Genomic DNA, 21,429 nt, shown 5'->3' on the forward strand with positions numbered 1-21,429 from the left:
AGGGGCAGCCCCACCCCAAGGGCTGTGCTACACCCCCAAACCCTGACACAGCTACATTCTCTCTCTCTCAGAGGCATCCAAGAAGGACACATATTACCTCCCACTCTGATGTGGGAAAAAAACGATGACAGCACTAAGAGCCTCCTCTAAGACTGCAAGCACACAGCAGTTCATGCTGGCTGGGGATGAAAACACAGCCCACCTGCTGTGACGGAGAAACCGAAGAGTGAGAAATGCAAGTGTCGGGGTTGCCAGTGCCCACTGGTGTGTTGGTTCCTCTGAAGGGAAGCGTCCTTATTGAATGCCTCTCAAAATAGTCACCAATATAGTTAAACATAAATTTCCTTTCAGAAACATACACCCTGAGAAACAAGGCAACTATCAGCAAAAATAGGGCTGATACTCCCAAAGACTTCAGAGGGTGGAGTATTAGACACAGTCCACAAAATGATGGTGTATGGGAAACACATTTCTTTAAAAAAAAATCTCGGGCCCGGCACGGTGGCGCAAGTGGTTAAAGGTCCTCGCCTTGCACGCCCGGGATCCCATATGGGCGCCGGTTCTAATCCTGGCGGCCCCGCTTCCCTTCCAGCTCCCTGCCTGTGGCCTGGGAAAGCAGTCGAGGACGGCCCAAAGCTTTGGGAACCTGCACCCGCGTGGGAGACCCGGAAGAGGCTCCTGGCTTTGGATCGGCATAGTATCGGCCCGTTGTGCTCACTTGGGGAGTGAATCATCGGACGGAAGATCTTCCTCTCTGTCTCTCCTCTCTGTATATCCGCCTTTCCAATGAAAAAATAATAAAAATAAAATCTTAAAAAATATATAAAAATAAAGAAATAAAAAAAATCTCCTCCCTTGGGCCCGGCGCGATGGCGCAAGTGGTTAAGGTCCTCGCCTTGAATGCCCCGGGATCCCATATGGGTGCTGGTTCTAATACTGGCAGCCCTGCTTCCCATCCAGCTCCCTGCCTGTGGCCCAGGAAAGCAGTCGAGGACAGCCCAAAGCTTTGGGACCCTGCACCCACGTGGGAGACCCGGAAGAGGCTTCTGGCTTTGGATTGGCATAGCATCGGCCATTGCACTCACTTGGGGAGTGAATCTTCCTCTCTGTCTCTCCTCTCTGTATATCCGCCTTTCCAATAAAAATAAATAAATAAATAATCAAAAGTTGCATAAAATAAATAAGCAGATATTAAAAATAACCTACTAGGGGGCCAGCACAATGACTCAATAGGCTAATCCTCTACCTACAAGCACCAGTGTTCCATATGGGTTCGTGTCCCAGCTGCTTCACTTCCAAGCCAGTTCCATGCCTATGGAATGAGAAAGCAGCAGAGGATGGCTCAAGTCCTCAGGCCCCTGCACCCATGTGGGAGACCTGGAAGAAGCTCCAGGCTCCCAGCTTTGGATCAGCCCTGCTCTGGCTGTTGCAGCCATCTGGGAAATGAACTAGCAGATGGAAGATCTCGCTCTCTTTCTGTTCTTCTCTCTGTAACTCTCCCCCCAAAAAAAATAAATGAGACTTTTAAAAATGAACCCACCAAAACATCTACAAATGATTGGGGGAGATGGGGAAGGCAACAACAGAGCAGGTGTTTAGCCTAGGGGTTAGAATGCCCACATCCCACACAGGGGCAGCTAGGTTGGAGTCCAGTTTGTGACTCCAGCTTTCTGCTTCCTCCCACCCCCCGCACCCCCCCCAAGCCTTGGGAGTCATCAGCAGTGATGGTTCCAGTAATTGGGTTCCTGCCACCTATGTGGCAGACCTGGATGGCATTCCTGGCTCAGGCATATGGGGACTGAACCAGAGGATGGGGTGAGCCGGAGTTTGGGTCAGCTGGGGGGGAGGAGAACGAACGTCCTCCCTCTCTATTCTCTGTCTGCCTCCTAAATAAATAAATACAGCCAAAAGTAAAACAAAGTGGCTAGGTTAAAGAGAAAAGTAGACATGACTTTAGAGAACATTTTTAACTAAAACAAAAATCTGAAGAAATTATACAGAACACAGCACAGAGAGGGCAATACAAACTGAGACAGAAAGGGCAAAATGAGAAACCCTCACCACATTAACCAGAGTTCTCAAAGAGAGAGAAAAGAGATAAATGGGGGAAAGCAAAAGCCAAAGAAAGGATGATGGGAACTCTTCCAAATTAATGCCCAATGATAATCTGCAGATTCGGCACCCCAGCAAAGCTCCAACAGTATAAACAAAAGCCAAATCCTCACCCAGACACACTGCCGTGTAACACAGACCACCCAACGACAAAGCTCAATACATTCTTGAAAGCAAAGAGCAAGGAAATGCTGTCCTCAGAGCAGAGGTAATTAACCTGACAGTGGATTTTCTATCAGCCAAAGGAAAAGCAAGGTACACAAAATTTCAGGTGCAGAAAAACTGCCAAGAGGAGGAGGAAGGGCAGTGGTTTTTTTTTATTGGGCCTGGTGGTTTTTAAGCTATCAGCTGGGATGGGGGTGGGCATCTGACATGGCGCTTGTGATGCCACTTATCAGGGTGCCTGGACGCAGGACCCCAGCCTCCTGCCAACATGCACCCTGGGAGGCAGCAAAGCTCGAGTGCTTATGCCCTTGACACATCAAGTGGGAGATGCACATGGAGTCTTGGGCTCCAGGCTTCAGCCTGGCCCAGCCCTAGCCACTGGAGGCATCTGGGAAATGAACCACTGAACAAAGGCTGTCAGTCTCTGTATATCCTCTCCTCTCTGCGTATCTCAGCAAATACATTTTAAATATGGAATTAGTAATGTGATGTCATCCCACAAAAATGCCCTGTAGACAGACCTAGATAGTTTTGCTATCCAGCAAGATCTCCCAGCACCAGAATAATGTTACTGTAGCTGACACATTGCTTGGCTAATCAACTGGATAATTCTCCACTTAGAAGCATGTGGCATCCCAGATTGGTCCTGGTTCATGTCCCAGCTGCTCCATTTCCCATCTAGCTCCCTGGTTGCCGCCTGGGAAAGCAGTAGAGGATAGCCCAAAGCCTTATGCCCCCGAACCCACGTGGGAGTGCCAGAAGAGGCTCCTCTCTCACGGTTTCAGATCAGCTCAGCTCTGGCTGTTGCAGTCATTTGGGGGAGTGAACCAACAGGTAAAATATCTTTGTCCCTCTCTCTCTCCTCCTCTCTCCATAAACCTGCTTTCCAATGAAATTTTTAAAAATGTTTAAAAAAATACTATGTTACTTTTAAATTATGGACACTTCTCCAGAGAGGTACAGAAGTGGACATTTTAACTTTGGTGCCAAAACAAAGTCAATTTTTAAAAAGGAAAACACAGGCTAATCTCACACAGGAACAGATGTGAAAAAAACTCCAAACAAAATCTGACCAATCAAATGCAAGATTGTATAAAGAACACATCATAATTAATTTGGACTGATTCCAAAGATAAAGAGTCAATTTAAAAATGAGAAAACCCATTATTAGATTTTCCCACATTTTAGATTAACAGGGAAAATTAATTTTGTGCATCAATTAATAAAAACTGTATTTGAGAGGAAACGTGACTTTTACAGGTTGTGGGAGTAGGAAGCTTAACTAGAAATGTTGACAGGGGGCCCGGTGGCATGGCCTAGCAGCTAAAGTCCTTGCCTTGAATGCTCCGGGATCCTATATGGGAGCTGGTTCTAATCCTGGCAGCTCCACTTCCCATCCAGCTCCCTGCTTGCAGCCTGGGAAAGCAGTCAAGGATGGTCCAATGCTTTGGGATCCTGCGCTCGTGTGGGAGACCTGGAAGAGGTTCCTGGTTCCCGGCTTCGGATCAGCACAGCACTGGCTGTTGTGTTCACTTGGGGAGTGAATCATTGGATGGAAGATCTTCCTCTCTATCTCTCCTCCTCTCTGTATATCTGACTTCGTAATAAATAAATCTTTCAAAAAAAGTGCTGATAGGAGAGAACTCTTAATAAACTGTATCTCTAAAGATCTCAGCTTTCTAAAGCTGAAGCATCCATCGCACCACTAAAATCAGTCAAATGGAAATAAGACAAGCAGGGTGTCTGCTCTTACGGCCTTTCATCAGGGTGTCCTGGTTGACGAGAAAAAGAAATAACAAAAGCAACTGGAAAAGGAGGAACAAAACCAACATATGACAAGTGTCTATACAGAACATGATAAATCTACAGAATGCAGATGGAAGTAGAACAAACCGCCTGGATATTAAAGCATTACTCAGAAATCTCCCATTTAAAACTTACTGAGGGGGACCAGCACTATAGCACAGCAAGTTAACATTCCACTTTGCAATGTTAACATCCTGTGTAGGCACAAGTTTGAGTCTTGGCAGCTCATTTCCAATCCAGCTCCCTGGCAATGCACCAGAGAAAGCAGAAGACGGCCTGAGTGCTCAGGTCCCTGCACCCATGCGGGAAACCCAGAAAAAATTCCTGGCTTCTGGCTTCAGTCTAGTCCAGCCTCAACTGTTGCAGCCATCTGGGAGTAAACTAAGGGGAAAAAAAATCTCGCTTTTCTCCTCCTCTCTGTAACTTTGCCTTTCAAAAAGCAAAACGAAACAAAAACCAACACCAACCAGCCTTGCTGAGGGCAGGGACCTAGAAGTCTTGTATGCCTCTGAGGGCATTCTTTGTGGGTACTTACTTATCACATATGAAGCCATTTCTAGAACATGTAACTGAAATGCAATTCAACAAGATGTAGGACAAGAGTAACCAAGAGGCTGAGTCCTCTACCTAAAGTAGTGGGGCAAGGAGGAACACTGCCCAGAATTCTAGTCTACCTTTCTTAACCAACCCAGGCACCAAGGCATCGGAAAAGGGCAACAGAATCAGAAAAGGGCAACTCAACAAGTGGAGGAAGTCCGCCCCCCCATTAGCTATCTGGTGGCATGTTCGCGCATGGAGAGGGTTCAGAACCTCACTCTCTAGCATGAAATTCCAACCACATCTCAAAATCTCAACTGGGGACAAGAAAGCAGAAAAGAAAGGGAAAGTGGCAGCAGGCTTTCAGTCTAAGATTTTGTACCTACTAGATAACATTTCTCATATTTTAATAAAATGTAACTATAGTATTCTATTAGATAAGATTAACACATAGGGCAATCAAGCATTCTTATATTTCTTTTTAAAGATTTTTATTTCTATTGGAAAGACAGATCCACAAAGATAGAAAGGTCCTCTATTCACTGATTCGCTCCCCAAATGGCCGTAACAGCCAGAGCTGAGCTGATCTGAAGACAGGAGCCTCCTTCAGGTGTCCCACATGGGTACAGGGTCCCAAGGCTCTAGGCCATCTCTGCCATCCTCCAAAGTCACAAGCAGGAAGCTGAATGGGAAATGGAACAGCCAAGACACAAACTGGCACCCATATGGGATGCCAGTGCTTGCAAGGGGAGAACCAGGCAATTTAGCTATCACACTGGGCCAGCATTCTTAAATTTTCTTACATAATGTCCATGTTCTTATATTTCATTACACAGTACCTATGGTCTTCTCATTTTGCTCCTTTCATTCCAACAAATTCAAACTCTGGGATTCCTAAATCAATACCCTGGAGTCCCATCTTCTTTTCCATTCATTTCCACCTTCCTAGACAACTCTACCCAACCCCACCTAACAGCAGCTCCCCAGCAATCCTTTCCTGTGAGATACAACACTTGGTGAAAACAACTGTAACACACTGAAAGATGAGTGTGTCCTTCTCCCTTGCTGGACTCTGACCTTACTGGAAACAGGAACCACATCTTATTCATTTTTCTATTGCTAGGCACAGTGGTTTAATAAATGTTAAGTATGTGTGTGTGTGTCCCTGTGTGTATATGAGTGTGTGTGTACATGATAGTGTATTTGGTGGGACTTGGGTGTTTGTACGTAAGAGCACATGTTCTGTGTGTGCATATGGGACTGTGTATGAGAGTGAATGAGTGCATGTAAGAATGTGTGTATGAATTTATATGAGTGTATATGAATGTATGTCTGGGTGTGCAGGCATGTGTGAGAGTGGGAATATGTCTGAGTGTGTCTATCTGTGTGAGAGTTCATGTGTGTTTATGTTAGTGTGTATACAAGTGTATGTGTCCCCATCAGTGTGAGTGTATTATGTGTTCCCTCTACTGGGCATTCAATCTAGGTCCTATCTCTCTCCTACTGCCTGCCCTCCATGGGTTAACCAGGCGATGTGGACAGAGCACAATAAACAGTGGCTCTCGGACCTATAGGCCTACTCAGGGAACTCAGCCACAAGCCTGGAGAGAACCACACTGGCCTCAGACACAACTTCCCCAGCACAGGAAGGCACACTGCAACTGGAACCTAGTATCCCAGCCCCAATGAACAGGTGTATTCAAAACCATGACAAGAAGCCATCGGCTCTGGATACTGCTGAAATGGCAAGGAGGAAATCAGCCACAGAGACAATGCAGAGGACAGAGAGGTTACCACGAGGCATGTCTGTATACTGGAGAAATGAAAGAAACAAGTATTTAAAACAGGGCTGATACAGTGAGTGGAGAAATGACACTGATGGAAGAAAAAAATATCAGCTGGTATGTGCTGGGGCTAACTGCTATTTACTGACACGGGGAGTCAGAGGAAGGCCATAATCAAGTTAAATTCTCACTACAGGCAGAGGACTCCCATCTGCATAGCCTTGGCTGACTTACACAGTGAGTCTACAACACTGCTAAGCATTTTTGTTAGATCACCTTGCAAAATAAACGAGAACAGCTCTACTCTCCCACATCCCACTGTCTCAATTGTTAAAGTACATGTCACCAGCAGTTGGTGGGATCAAGGCTGGCGCTTGCTCTGCATTCTCCTCCCGGTGATAACACGTGACAAGATAAGTTGATAAGTCTCTCCTCACCAATGCAGAAGGGAAACCCCTCAGTGATGAAATCAACAGATCAGCTTCACAGCAGAGAGGTCTAAGCGGAAGTTTGCCACTGTTGGGTGGTAGGGATATTTATCTCCCATTTCTGACACTGAGAGCTAAGAACAATTCACCAGATGTGATGTGGGCAGCCCCATCCCCTGGTTTGAATATTACACTTCAATTAATGCTCCCTGAATCACATTAGCTTCACTGACAACTATGGCCAGCCACTGGCTCACTCTGAGGCTCCAGTCAAACTTTTAGCTTTGCTTTACAATAAATGTGTCTGTGCTTGTAACACAGGGGTGCTGTGTAAAGTTTGTGGAAAGAAGAATTAATAGACAAATTTATTTTGGTGAAAAGAGACTTTTGAACTCCACACAGGACTTTTTCTTAACATGGTCTCCCATGAACTTCTTGAAGACCCCTGAAACAAGTCTCTGTCCTTCTCTATGAAATTTTATCCAATTAGACTTGGTCCCTTGCATTCAAAAATTCCAACATCATTTGGACCTCATTTCTGTCATTCCAACACATTAAATATTCCCTTAAGATTCAGGTTATTGGAGACCCTTCCCACTCTAATTGGTGGTTTACATGGGCATGGATCCTTCTCAATCATGTAAACACCACCAAAAATAAAATAAAAATGATCTGGGTCATTGGGCTGGTACCATGGAACAGCACTAAGCTTCCACCTGCAGTGCCAGCATCCCATATAGGTGCCAGTTCAAATCCTGACAATCCTGACTGTTCCACTTCTAATACAGCTCACTGCTTATGATCTGGGAAAGCAATGAAGGATGGTACAAGTGCTCAGACCACTGCACTCATGTGCAAGATGCAGAAGCTCTTGGCTCCTGACTTCAAACCAATCCAGCTCTAGCTGCTGCTGCTGCCATTTGGGAAGTGAACCAGTGGATGGAAGATTCATTTCTGTCTCTTTCTCTTTCTTTCCTTTTCTGTTAATCTGCCTTTCACCCCAAAATAAAATTAATTAATAAAAAAAAAAAGATTCAGGTCATCCATCCATGTGATCCATATTCCAAAATTGCTGTCTAAATCTCCTTTAATAACAGACCAGGATGTTGTAGCCCAAGTGTGTCTCATCCCAAGTGTCACTGTGACTGACAGTGGCATATGTGGTTTCTCAGTATTGCTCTAAGCTTACCGGTTACCCCATGATGGTGCCCTAACTGGGTGTGACTGGCTTTCTGCAAGGCCCTGCTGGCTACAAACAGAACAGTGGCTGCTGCTTCCCGTTCTAAAGAGCCACAGATCATTACGCTTATAATCCATTCCAGACAAGCTCCCAAAATCAATGTCAACAGTATCATTGCAGATTAACTGAATTGCCCTACCTCATTTAAAAAATAGCTCCTCCCTTGGCGCAGTGGTTAAGGTCCTTGCCTTGCACGCCCGAGATCCCATATGGGCGCCGGTTCTAATCTCAGCAGCTCCACTTCCCATCCAGCTCCCTGCCTGTGGCCCAGAAAAGCAGTCAAGGACGACTCCCCCCCCCCCGCCCCGTGGGAGACCCGGAAGAGGCTCCTGGCTTCGGATCGGCATAGCATCGGCCGTTGCGCTCACTTGGGGAGTGAATCATCGGACGGAAGATCTTCCTCTCTGTCTCTCCTCTCTGTATATCCGCCTCTCCAATAAAAATAAAATAAATCTTAAAAAAAAAAATCTCCTCCGCTCTTCCCTGGGGCTCTGTTACCCTGGTATTCTTCAAGCACGCAGGTTTCCTGAACTGGCCAGGGGCACCCTCAGCCTTCCCAGACTTCGGGATTTCACATTACCAGTGGCACGAGGGCCTGTTTCAGGCTTCATCTACTCCAGCCCTGCACTGTTGCCTCCATGATTGGACTAGCCTTCCCATCAGAGCAGTCCCTTCCTTGATAGAAAGAATGCAAGCTGCACGGAAGCTCAGCGGCCTGGTCTCCTTCCCCTTCTCTTTGGTCTTCTTGTTCCAAATGTGATTTCTAAAAGCTGTTTTTGTTGCCAGTTAGCATTTGTCACAATCCTCTGCTCACTCAGCACTCAGTCCACAGCCGCTGTCTGAGTCCTGGGCTGCGTGGCCTGGCCTTTCTGGGGTCTGGGTCTAAGGTCACTAAGGCACACAGCAATTGGAGCCAAGCTCTGGGGGAAAAGTTATCTAGAAAATACCACTTGAGATCAACAAGCAACATGAAACACAGAGAGTTGTTAGGGGCCAGTGCTCAAGGAAAACACAATCACTGATGGAACCAACCAGTAGAGGGGTACAGAGGGCCATGCTGTGTGTGGGAAGCTGACTCACTAACAAAGACTGAGGGAACAGGTGCTATTAAGGACGTGGGTTCACAATGGGCATCCCTTTCTCCCAGGGCCATGAACTCCCCAAATAGCCAAAGACCTGGCCACTCTGTCTTTGCAGCTGCAATGTAAGGCAACACTCAAGTGCACTTGGGAATGGTTCCATCAAAGCGGTCCCAGCTCATCCCACACGCTGTGTGAATGCCCGCCCCCAGAGGGTTCAGGCTGGATGGAGACAGTGTTGCAAACACATGCTTCAAAGACAGAGCTACCTCCTGTGCAATGGTAGTCAGAGCCTGCCCAGTGTTCAGGAACTGTGTTTCCCTTTTGGAGCCGGAGGTCAAGGGAACAGTGTTTACTTCCATGCCTTTGAGAAGCTTTCTTCTCATCTGTCCACAGGCAGCAGTAGCAGTGGACACATTTCCTTGCCTGGCAATTAACAAAGTTGAGAGCCCAGAGACTTCTAAAAACTGCTGCTGCTTTTTCACTTCAAGGACCAGTTCCTGCTTCTCAGAGTCAGTTTCTATCTCATCTGAAAATGCAGTGTATTCATGAATGACATTAAGACACAGCCATGGCTCAGACCACATCAAAACAGAACCATCTAAATATCCTGCACATCACGCTACTTACAAAGCTAACTTGACCCAATCACGGGTTAACCTGTGCTCAGCTGACCTCTACTGCCAGCAGCAAGCTAAAGGCCACAGCTGAAAACTTCACTTGGCAACAGCCAAACTGCATAGGATAAGAACAAGAAAAACCCTATCAAGGCCAGTCTGCCTCTTGGCAGGCACGGGAGGCTCTGGCAGCGTGAATCATCAGGCTTCAGGCTGTGGAAGCCCAAACACAGCACTTTTGATAAAAACAGACCCTTTGTTTGGTTGGTGTCTTATCTGCCCACCAGGCCAGTCGGACCCTCCCCCAGCCATTCCCTACCCCGCTTCTAAAGCAGGGTATTTGTAAAGCTCCTCTTTGCCCTCCACTAATTCAGAAGCAGAAGCGAAGTACTTTGAGTGCTTTCAGGTCCTCCAGGAGACCTTCAGCCAAGCAGATTATAGGAATACACGCCCTTGACCTACCTGCCTCCCTAGGCAATCACCTGTCCTCCAAGTGATTCTCAACCACTTGAACCTGGGGAAAGCAGCCATCACTCCTCAGGCAACATCTGTGCCAACCACAGCCTGCTGGGCACGTGCTTAACCTACACAGCTGTCAGCAGATTCAACATGCTGCCCAGACAGGCCCATGGCAAGAGGGTCCCTGGGAAGATGGGTCTACTTTCCTCAAAAAAAGTTTACTTAAAAAGCAAGGAATGGAGAAGGATGTGCTTTATTTGATGACAAGCTTAGAGAACTAGATCTTTTTCCTATCAGGTTTTATCATAAAAAAATCATCCTCCAGGGACCAGTGCTGTGGCTTAATATGCTAATCCTCCACCCTGTGCTGCTGGCATCTCATATGGGTGCTGGTTCGTGCCTCCACTGCTTTGCTTCCTATCTAGCTCTCTGCTTGTAGCCTGGGAAAGCAACAGAGGATAGCCCAAGTCCTTGGGACCCTGTACTCATAAGGGAGACCCTGAAGAGGCTCTTGGCTCTTGGCTTCAGATCAGCTGAGCTCCGGCTGTTGCAGCCATTTGAGAAGTGAACCAGTGGGATGGAAAGTCTCTCTCCCTTTATCATTCCTTCTCTTGGTAAATATGCCTTTTAAATAAAAATAATAAATCGTTAAAATCAACCTCTTTTTTCTCAGCCCTCTCCCCCCTCAGTCAGTCCTCTCTGGAGAAACTGGACAATCTTCTACAGCCTGAAGCTGTTCCTACCATTCCCTTGCTGAAAAATTCCATAAAGGATAAAGGGTTCCCCCTTCTACCGAGGGCACCTAACCCCGCACCAAGGTCTAGGCCAATGAGTGTTGTCCAGCAGAAATTCAATGTAAGTCACATGGAACAATTTCAATTTTCTGATGGCAAATTTTTTTTTAAATAGGTGGGGTTAATTATATTTTATTTTACCTATTCCAAAGCCATCACTTGACTACTTTGTGATGAAACTATGAAATATTTCATATTCTCTTTTTACAGTTTCTCCTAAGGTTGCCAGCTTTTGCCAGTCTAACCCTCTGATATGACCTTCCCCTCACCTCTTCTTCTTGTGGTTATGCACCTATTTCTTTAACTGGAAGTCCCTGAGGACAGAGACCATTTCATTACTCACTGGGTAACCTAGCCTTCCTACAATGCCCGGCACACTAGCTTCACAAGCATGTGCTCAAGAATGAACAGCAAGTACACCGCCACGAAGCACAAGAATGATCAGGCAGGGCTGGAGGCCAGCCCACAGAAGACAGGCTGCATTTTGTGTATTAGCACAATGGTGTGCTGAGATTTTAGTGCCCTAGGTGGATATTATACCTGTAAACTGCTGGCCAAGACACACTGCTGTAGGGCACATTTCAAGAGGGAGGCCCGGCAGCAGCTGTCAACACTAGGGGCACTTTCTCCAGATGTCCCAGGCACTGAAGGTGATCTCAGGTTACAGAAGAGGATTAGCAGCCTCCCAGGCTCTGCTTTCCAGGAGGAAGGAAGGCAGGCAGGAAACCAGTTGGCCTCCTCCTCCATGCCAAGCACAGAGTGGCTGCACCTGACTCTGAGGACGTGGCGATGCAGAAAGGCAAAACAACTTACTCAAGGTCACAAAGCTACAAGTCTGACTATTGGAATCAAGGTCAGTAGCAGCCTTTTTTTTTTTTTCCCAGTGACCTTCAGGTCCAGCTATCCCAGCAGACTTGAGCAGCAGCAGAATAAAATGCTGGTGAAAAGGTGAGAACAAAGAATAGACCCAGGACTGAAGATTCCCAGGTGGGTGGACCAAGCTGTGGTGGGAAGTCAGGGTGCTGAATGTGGGGCACCTTCAAAATTAGCAACCAGTTAACCTTCCTCGTGGTTAGCAATCCACAAGGGTGTGATTTTTCAACCCCATTTTATAGCTTAGAGTCATTTACTTTGTAGGTGGTAAGAAAAAAAAATCAAGAGCTAAAATAGGGATGTGAACTAAGATTCCTGGATTCCTGGCCCAGGTTTCACGCAGGAGTCATCCTACCTGTACGTGTAGATAAATCTGCAACTACAAAGGAGGCTGCATTGAAGGTTTGGAATGTGTATGGGCAACCAGCAGAATCCTTCAAATAGAGAAGGCCTCAAATTCTCCATCCAGTCCTGCAGCTGGTTTCTTGGGGACAAGCCTGGGTGGTGACACACCATCGTAGGCAGCAGAGTGGCTGGGATATCAGTGTCTCATCAGGCTGGTCTACAGTCACCCAGCATAGACCCCCTGAGGTAAGCCTCCTTTGCAATCAGCGTTTTCACAGCCTGGCTTCTCCAGCCTGCATATTCTGGCCAGACTGGGATGGCTCTGACAGCAGCCATGGGATACAACAATGATAATTATTTGTAACTGTATAGCACCTTCTGTTCACAAGGCCAACATTTCCTGAAGTATGTGAAAAGCCCAAAACACTAGAAGCGGCATACAGGAGGCCTGAAAAAACAAGATGGGAAGGCCAGCCTGTCTCTAGGGGATGGAAATGGAGAGTGGCTCCACTCGACAAGGCTACACTGTCTCATCCTCTGATCATGTGTTTGGTTGTGGTTTGCAATTGGTTTGAAAAAAAAATCCAAGAACAGCTGAGAATGCAGATATCCAGCCTTGGGGTTCAAATCATCTTTGTCAGCAGATGATGGAAGACCACCGTCAGGCAGCTGGGAGCCCTGCAGGTGTCCCCCACTCTCTGGGCTCATTCCCTCCTGCTACGAGTGGCTTAGGATGCATGGACCGCCTTCACCTCTGACCCAGCTAGCTGGCACTGGCCTCAGTACACCAGGGGCCAGCCAGGTCCAGGCATTCACCATCGTGGATAACTCACGCTTCACAACTGCTGAGTTCAAACACCAGGGCATTTCCAAATGTTAGGGAAATCCACACTGACATCTTCAAAATAAAACACTCAACCCATGAAGGACGATTTTCTTTTTTAGAGGCTCTCTTGAACTTGGCTGTTAAAGTCATTGTCACCCTACTAACCTGGGAAGTATACATCCTGTTACATAGTAAAGAGAATTTTTACTTTTTAAATCCTCTACATCCAATGCTTCCTGTGCATGTGGAAAGTTTCCAATGTGCAGAAAGCCCATATATAGATAAGCTACAGGTGTTTATGTGGGGGTCTTTCTAACAGCGAACTCAAGGCTGGCTGGCTGGCTGCTGCCATTACCATATTTGGTGGGAGCAACTAAAATGTTTCTTCACATGAGAGCAATGACAGGCCATAAAGTTGGTGTTTCAAACAGGGGTCCTGTGCCTCATGCTGTGGCTGCCACCCTGACGACATGACCAGAAATGACACAACAGGTCACTCACAGCCTGGGAAAAGGACGATGTTGCAGAGCTTCGGGCCACTGTCAGTTAAAACACTTGTGATGAGTCAGTTAGCTCCACTCCTGAGAGCTCATGAAATACTGCATTGTCCTGCCACATGCGCCATGACACAGGAGGCAGAGGGAGGCCCTGGCAGCTGTTTCCAGGAATGCATGCCGCCCCGTACCCACAGGCTGGAAAAGGACCCATGCAATCTCCCAGCGCTGATCCCTCGGCTCTGCCAGCAACACACACATCCCAACATCAGAGATCGGTCCACTATCCCAGCCCCGACTCAGCCCAAGGAAGCTCCTGTATTCGCACACAAATTCATCCGGAAAGATAAAGGCACCAAACGGCCATCAGTTGGAACGCTTCTGTCCAGAGAAAATCCTGCCTGCAGGCCCCCAGCAGCAGCCTGGCTCCACTGCTGGAACAAAAGTTCCCTCTGTGACATCAGGCAGCAGGTTCAAGAGCTCCCCAGCTCCCTTTGGCCACCTTTCAAAACCACAAGTACATCCAAGGGCAGCCAAGACAACAACAAGGCCAACGGACACATCTCCAAAGGAGAAAGCCAACTCCCGGGTCCAGGACTGCCTTCTGTCTGCTCTTAGGGGTCACAGCTTGTTTCTCCCCAAACCAGGTATCCAAGGTGCTGGGTTGGACAGAGGACTGACCCCTTCTGTGTAACAGGACAGCTCAGAGAGGGTGCCCATAGCTGGTACCAACAGTCTAGGGAAGCTGCTGCACATGGGATCTGCGACGGACCCTTCAATATTTCCTGCAGGCAATCTGAGAAGACTGAGCTAAGTCATTAACTAGCGCATTACTTCAGGTGTCTCAACAGCTCTGATATTTTCCCAGTTCATTCTGAAAACCACCCTGTCTCTCAACACATGGCCATGATGTTCAAACAAGATAGTTCAGGAACATATCTGCAAGACATTTAAGGTGTGAGAGGTATTGATAATTCAAGAGGATATGTCACATATGGACCCGACAGTTTAACACAGATTTCTTGGTCAAAGGGGATATTTTCTCTCCTTTGCCTAGGCTCTTCCATATGGTAGATATCTGGTTACTATTCAATAAAGATGATTTTTTATGATTAATAAGCTAGGCAGATGTGTTAGGGAAATAACAAACCTGTGGCTGTCAGAGAATAGCAGTTGCCCCTTATCCACAGGGGCTACTCCTCAGAGCCCCCAGCGGATGCCCAAAATGGTGGATAGTACCAAATCCTATGCACAATGTGCTTGTTTCCTACACATACTCATGACAAACTTGAATTTGCCATTTAAGCAGAGGAGAGATTGTTGTAAAAATGAAATAGAACAGTTATAATTACCATATATCTTAGCAGCCTCCGTTTATAATACTTTTCTTTGCTTATTGATAACATTCACATCTTCCCTTACAGGAAATATTTTAGGGTTTCTCTTTGACATATCTAAATTGCCATCACCACTCTTTCCGAGTTTCTGAACACTTGCACTGCAATATTGCAACCAGGGTTAGCCTTGTGATGTAGTGGGTTAAGCCACCACCTACCTGCAGGATCGCAAATGGGTGCCAGGTTGAGTCCCGACTACTCCACTTCTGATACATGTCCCGGATAATATACCTTGGAAATTAGCAGAGGATGGCCAAAGTGCTTGTGCCCCTGCACCCATGAAGAAGCGCCTGGCCTAGCCCCAGTTGCTGCAGTCATCTGGGGAGTGAACCAGCAAATGAAAGCTCTCTGTAGCCCTACCTTTCAAATAAACAAAACACATATTTAAAAATACATACTACAACAAGAACTTTCTCTGGGTCTCCCATGTTAGTGCAGGGATCCAAGGCACTTGGGCCATCCTTTTTTTGCTTTCCCAAGCTTTTAGCAGGGAGCTGGATCAGGAGTAGAACAGCCAGGACTTGAATTGATGCCTACATGGAAAGTCAGCACAACAGGCAGAAAATTAGCCTACCACGCGTTGGCATTTTACATGCCCAAATCTTGCTTCTACCATGACTTGTTCTAAGGAGGAATTGAGGCTCATAATTTTTTTTAGGAATACTTATAAGCAATAAAAAGTGCTTTGAACCCCTTAAAAGTCAGGCTGTCTTAGGACTTTTTAAAAAACGTGTTAGAAATGGGAGGAGGTAAGCCTTTGTGAGGCTCTACCCACAACCACGTGCCTTCTAACTCAGCATAATTTTTGAAGAATATCTATTTGTTACTTCCTGGATTCATTAAAAGAGATTTTAAATCAAAGAAAAAAGGTACGAATTTTGATTGGCCCAGCTCATAGAGAAGCCCTATACCAGCAGTGCTTGCTCAGTTTTCCCCAGCCTGGACTTCAAACCCGGGACCTGCACTCACCTCTGACCTCTCACAGTGACCTGATCTCTGTCCAAGTCAGGATTCTAATCGGAAAGCTTTGAACTCCCTGCAGGCTGATTGCTTAAACCTTGGTGTTTAGGAACAACTTCCTCAAGACAGGAAGAGGGGGGGACTCCATCACCACCTCCTCCCGACCCAACCCCTCCAGTCAGCTTCGTTTCTTGCTAAAAGCTGGTGCCTAGCCAGGAGTTTCAGGCGGTTTGTGAACTGTGCCCAGAACAGGGCAGGCGCCTGGTCAGTGCAGAGCTGACGGTCCCGAACAAAAGGCTAGCCAAGGTCACAGCAGGTGCTTACTATGGCTCCTGCAGTCTGGCAGCTGCGCTCATTTCTGTTCAGGAGCAACTTGTCCCTGCTGCTTCCCCTGTGCATCTCTGCCCACTCAGGGCCAACAAAAGGACACTATCAACCCAATGCTCAGGGGTTCGCCTATGCAGCTATCTGTCCCATCAGCAGCCCACTGCTACATCTGAGTATGCAGGACATCCATTTAGATTTTCTGGAGCAGGTCCAGGGCCTTCCAGCGCCAGATTACCTTGCAGAAACTTTCTGATTTAGTGCTAGAAACATTTTAGGAATTTGCTACCTCTTCAGGGAATAGCTAGGTCTACACTTATTTACTTCTACAATTCTGAAATTGAAACTAATTTTTTTTAAAATTTTTAAAAACTCTGCCTCTAAAATGAATTCTGAACCTTTGTCTGCCTACCCCTCTACCAACTTATACTTCATCTTAGCCAAAAGGCCGAGAAGCAATTCTACTAACTTACTACACTCCAGCGACAAGCTATATTTCAAAGATGTCAGTGTTGTGGCATAGCCGGTTAAGAAACTACCTAAGACATGACACCTGGAACCCACACTGGAACACCAGTTTGGGTCCCAGCTGCTCTGCTTCCTTCCAGCTACCTGCCAATAAGCCTAGGAAGGAAGCAGAGACAGACCAGGTACTTGGACTCCCTGCCACTCACACGGGAGACCAGGATGGAGTTCCTGATCAACACAGCCATTTGAGAAGTGAACTAGCAAGTAGATCTCTTTCTCTCCATCTCCCTCCATTCCCCCTACTCCATAACTCCATCTTTCTAATTAATTAATTAATTACAAAAATAACATGTCAAACTTGCTCCCAATGGTTTTCTGGACTCAGTTTACCCATGCTTGTAACATCCTGGAAGGCTTGGGGCTGCAAGTCTTAGAGATCTGCCCCTCCTACCAAGAGGCACTATTCTCAATAAATGAGCAGCACATCACACAGTTTCCTCTACACATTCACTATATAATGTGCAGTTATCTTGCTTACTTCCTTAAACTTCTCACCCAGTCCCTTCCTAGAACACAAGCCTGATGAAGACACAGTTTCAGATACAGTGTTAACACATTCGCACCATCAGGTCTAAATGCAAGAACAGACTACTGCAAAGATTCACTGCAAGAACCCCTTCAACACCAGACCAAACCTTCAGTTAGGACACTCAAAGGACTGGGCAGAATTTTCATGGTGACACCAAGGGTTCATGAAATCACTGTATTTTATTACAAAAAAGAAATCAATGTATTTTGGGAACTGACATGGTGCCTCAGTGCCATCAACTGCAATTCCAGCATCCTTTGTGGCTATCAGTTTGTGTCCCTACTGCTCCACTTTTGATCCAGCCACCTCCCTGCCAACGTGCCTGGGCAAAGCAGCAGAAGATGGTTCAAATCCTTGGGCTCCTGTACCGGAGACCCAGATGGAATTCCAGGCTTCTTGCTTATGGCTGGCTGGCTGCTGTGGCCTTTTGGAGAATAAACTGGTAAGTGGAATATCTCTCTCTCCCTCTCTGTCTCCTCTCTTTGTGTACCTCTACCTTTCATATAAATAAAAATGAATCCTTAAAATAGTGATGATGATGACGATTCCAGAGGAGGGACAGTGGGTGGGAATAGATTAAAAACAGTGCTAGCCATGAGTTGTGACTGTTAAAGCTGGGTGACAGGGCCTGTGGTAGTTCATTAGGCTGCCTGCTCTGTAAACCTATCCCACTGTTCCTACACAAGAACTCCCCTGAACACCCTTGGAGACAAGTAATTTTCACCCGTCAGTTAGGGAGGCTACCTGAAGGTGAAGGCTTCACCCTTCCAGTCTTGCAGTGGGCTTCCCTGGATGATGTCCTGGGTCAGAGGCGAGTTCTGTCGTGGGGACTTGGAATGGGGCAGCGTGCCCATGTGGCTGAAGCCATCGCAGGATCGGATGGAAGGAGGGCCCTTTTTCTTCCGTGGAAGGGTACCATGTATGGACACGTCCTGATAGGCCTCCCCGTGGTGCTCAGCGAGAGGGGACTTGCTGCTCATCAGGTCCATGGAGGAGGCCAGGGGAAATTGGTGGTTCATCGGCATGTTTCTGGGAAGACTTGCAAACTTTCCTGCGGCCATGATGCTCAACTCTGAGGTGAAAAGAAAGCATGAAAGCTTATTCAGAGAGGCTCTCTGGTGTTACTTTCCCACCCTACTCAAGGACAGGAGGACAGGCCACCTAACAAGAGGAAATCATCACAATGACAAGCACAGGTGGCAGCATCACTGATGGAGTCCAACACCAATGGGAATCGTAGGCACATCCTGTGCTTAGGAGCCTGTACAGAAACTCTCCTGGATGGGCAACAAAACCAAATAGCAAACATACACAGAGTCATGAGAAGTCCACAAGCCATTTCAACACCTTGGACAATAGAAGTTGATGGAAAAGCTCACAGAGCAGGACAACAGGCAGCCCCATGATTTAATACATGTATTAGAGAAACTGTTATAAACTGCTGCATAATTTAGCTCACCTTTTTCCACCATCCTACAAAAATTAAGAATACATGAGGATGGCTGATATCTGTTAGAACATCTCTGTGCCAACCTAGCTCTTCATTTGCCACCCAAAGGAATAGGGCAAAACTCTTCAAGCAAAGAGCTGGTGCTTCTGCATAAACCAGAGTGCTCTAACAAGACAGGCAAGGGTTGGGAGGTGGGCCATTTTTCCATCCATCAGTGGGCTCAGCTGCAAAGGAAAGCCACCGGGGTAGAGGCTCCACTCATATTGACCCCCAGAGAGAAGAGGAAAATGCCTGCCACCATCAATGCCCAAGGGGGCCTGTGTTCTTAGGAAGGGCAAGGAGGAAAGAAAGATAACAAGCAGAGGAGCAGAAAAGGAAAGGAAAATGGCTCCTCAAGCTGTATGCGAAAGTAGCCCCCACACTGCTCCAAGCTGTGGTCCCAAGCAGAAATGCTCACTCAGAGCCAAGGCCATGCTCCTGGCTCCCCCAGAACAAATTGCTTTTACCCTAAGTCAGATGATACAAGCCTTCTGTTTTGTTTTTTTTTTTTTAAAGGCAGAGTTAGAGAGGAGAGACAGAGGCAGAGATCTTTCATCTGCTGGTTCACTCCCCAAATGGTCATAAAGGCCAGAGAACAGCCCTTGGCTCTGTCCTCCTCCCAGAATCCTAATTCCAATTCTACACATGCCACCTTTTCCACTGCACTGGCCAGGGAGATCTGGGAGTGAAAATCATCACTCAAGTGTACTGCCATCATCAGCTCTATAAGGAAGTTGGAGACTTTGGCTCCAAGTTGGGGCATAAAGGCAACCAGTCAGACAGAAAGTGACTGAGGTGGTGCTGGGATAAAGGCAGCAGGCTCTACAGAATAGATCTACTGTGTGTGCAACAAAACACATGGGATCCGCTCTATCTGTGCGCAAAGAGCCCACAGGTGCTAAGGTGAGTGGAAGGTGATCCTTCATTCTCCCCACACCCTCGCTCTTTGGCAAGCCTGGGAATCCCGAGGTTTGTCTGCTCCATGTCTAATTGGGACCACACAAAAGACCTGGCTCCTGCAGATGCAGAACAATGAGAACTCAGAGTGCCTGTGAAGGCCCCTCCCAGCTCTCACCAGTACCTGGTACCCTGTCAGCATTCACTTCATTTTAATCGTTATTAAAAAAAAAAAAAAGAATCCCTTGCCTATCTACCAGTGACGTAGGTGACTGGGATCCCTCTACTTGATACTCCCCGCTCACCCCAGCTGTGAACTCTCGCTGATCATGCAAGCTACAGCACCTCCCTTCCTCCTAGGCAGGCCTGGATCATTTCAAAGATATGCAGAGAGCCAGCGCACCCAACAGGGTCTCTTCATGCGTAAGAGGCCAACAACATCTGGGCAAACCTATTGCTAAGCTGGCATGACAGGTACCAAGTCTCAGCAACTGCAGTGTCCCTGACAGCCTGCTTCCTCTCTGCAAACCCAAGATCTATCTGGACTTCAAGACTAGGCTACAGTGTTCTGGGGTCATATGACCCTCAGCAAAGCACCCACGCCCACTTTATCTGTTATTGGAAATGTTAGCATGTCCCCTTGCTACTCTCAGCTCCAAAGACCTGGAAGGGCTCACCCTACAAAAGACACTGGGAGGGGACAGTGCCTTGGCCCAACAGGCTAATCTTCCACCTTATAGTGCTGACATCCCATGTGGGCTCCGGTTCATGTCCTAGCTACTCCGCTTCCCATCCAGCTCCTTGCTTGGAAAGCAGAGGAAGATGGCCCAAAGCCGTGGGACCCTGCACTCACGTGGAGTTTCAGAAGAGCTTCAGATCAGCTCAGCTCCACTTGTTACGGCCTCTCGGGAGTGAACCCATGGATACTTCCCTCTCTGCTTCTCCTTCCCTCTATAAATCTGCCTTTCCAATAAAAATAATAATCTTATTTTAAAAAGGAAAAAGAAGATTACACTGGAAGAAACAAAGATAACTGTGCCCCAATCCCTGACCAGGAGAACTCCAAGGAAGAAAAACGTAACTCAGACATAGACACTCTTACGCTGGTAGGGACCATAACCAATTCTGACAGGATTCACATGGCATCTCAACCATAGAGTCAAAGTGCTCTGGAGGGCTGAAGTTTACAAAGTAAAGCCTTCCATGAGGATACTGAGGCTGGGGGCAGAAGTATGCAAGTGTGCAGGAAGGGGTAGGTGAGGTGTTGTATCCCTGGTTCAGGCCAGGAACAAATCATGAAATCCCGCCTGTCCCAGGTCTAGGCTTGGCTTGAGGGCCAGGAAGACCTGGAAGGCAGGGACAGACTGTAGCAGAGATCCACGACCAGGCAGGGAACCCTGGAGGCAGGGGGAGGGGGCTCTGGCTGACCCTAAGGCAAAGAGAAAGCCTCTGACCCAGGGCAGTGTCAGGGCCCAGAGGACAGAGAGAATACCATAACCAGTGGCTGGGAGTTTGGCAAGGCGCCATTAGCTGCCATGTGCTGCCAGAAGGGGACCTTCACAAGAGGAAGCAGGACAGTCTCACTACATGTGGCATGCCAGGGGGATGGTCTAGAAGGAGGCTAGGGTACCAGCAGATGGAAGCTCTCTGTACATCTGTCTTTCCAATAAAATGATACATAAATGTTAAAAAGATAAATAAAAAGTTTAGATACATGCCATGAAAAACGAGCACAGGTGCAACTGC

General features: G+C 47.2%; 1 protein-coding gene across 1 annotated transcript in view; it reads right to left on the bottom strand.

The window, feature by feature from the left end:
* The window catches only part of BCAR3 (BCAR3 adaptor protein, NSP family member), a 110,290-nt gene that overhangs the window by 85,876 nt on the left and 2,985 nt on the right, over window positions 1-21,429 (bottom strand). The window contains exon 2 of the mRNA XM_040998839.1: window positions 18,042-18,369. Coding sequence (XP_040854773.1) covers window positions 18,042-18,358 — 317 coding nt within the window. The 5' untranslated portion in view covers window positions 18,359-18,369. The remainder of the gene's footprint in view (window positions 1-18,041; window positions 18,370-21,429) is intronic.

Source organism: Ochotona curzoniae, unplaced genomic scaffold, assembly GCF_017591425.1.
Source record: "Ochotona curzoniae isolate NIBS_2020 unplaced genomic scaffold, NIBS_Ocur_1.0 scaffold_1037, whole genome shotgun sequence".
Classification (NCBI taxonomy): Eukaryota; Metazoa; Chordata; class Mammalia; order Lagomorpha; family Ochotonidae; genus Ochotona; species Ochotona curzoniae.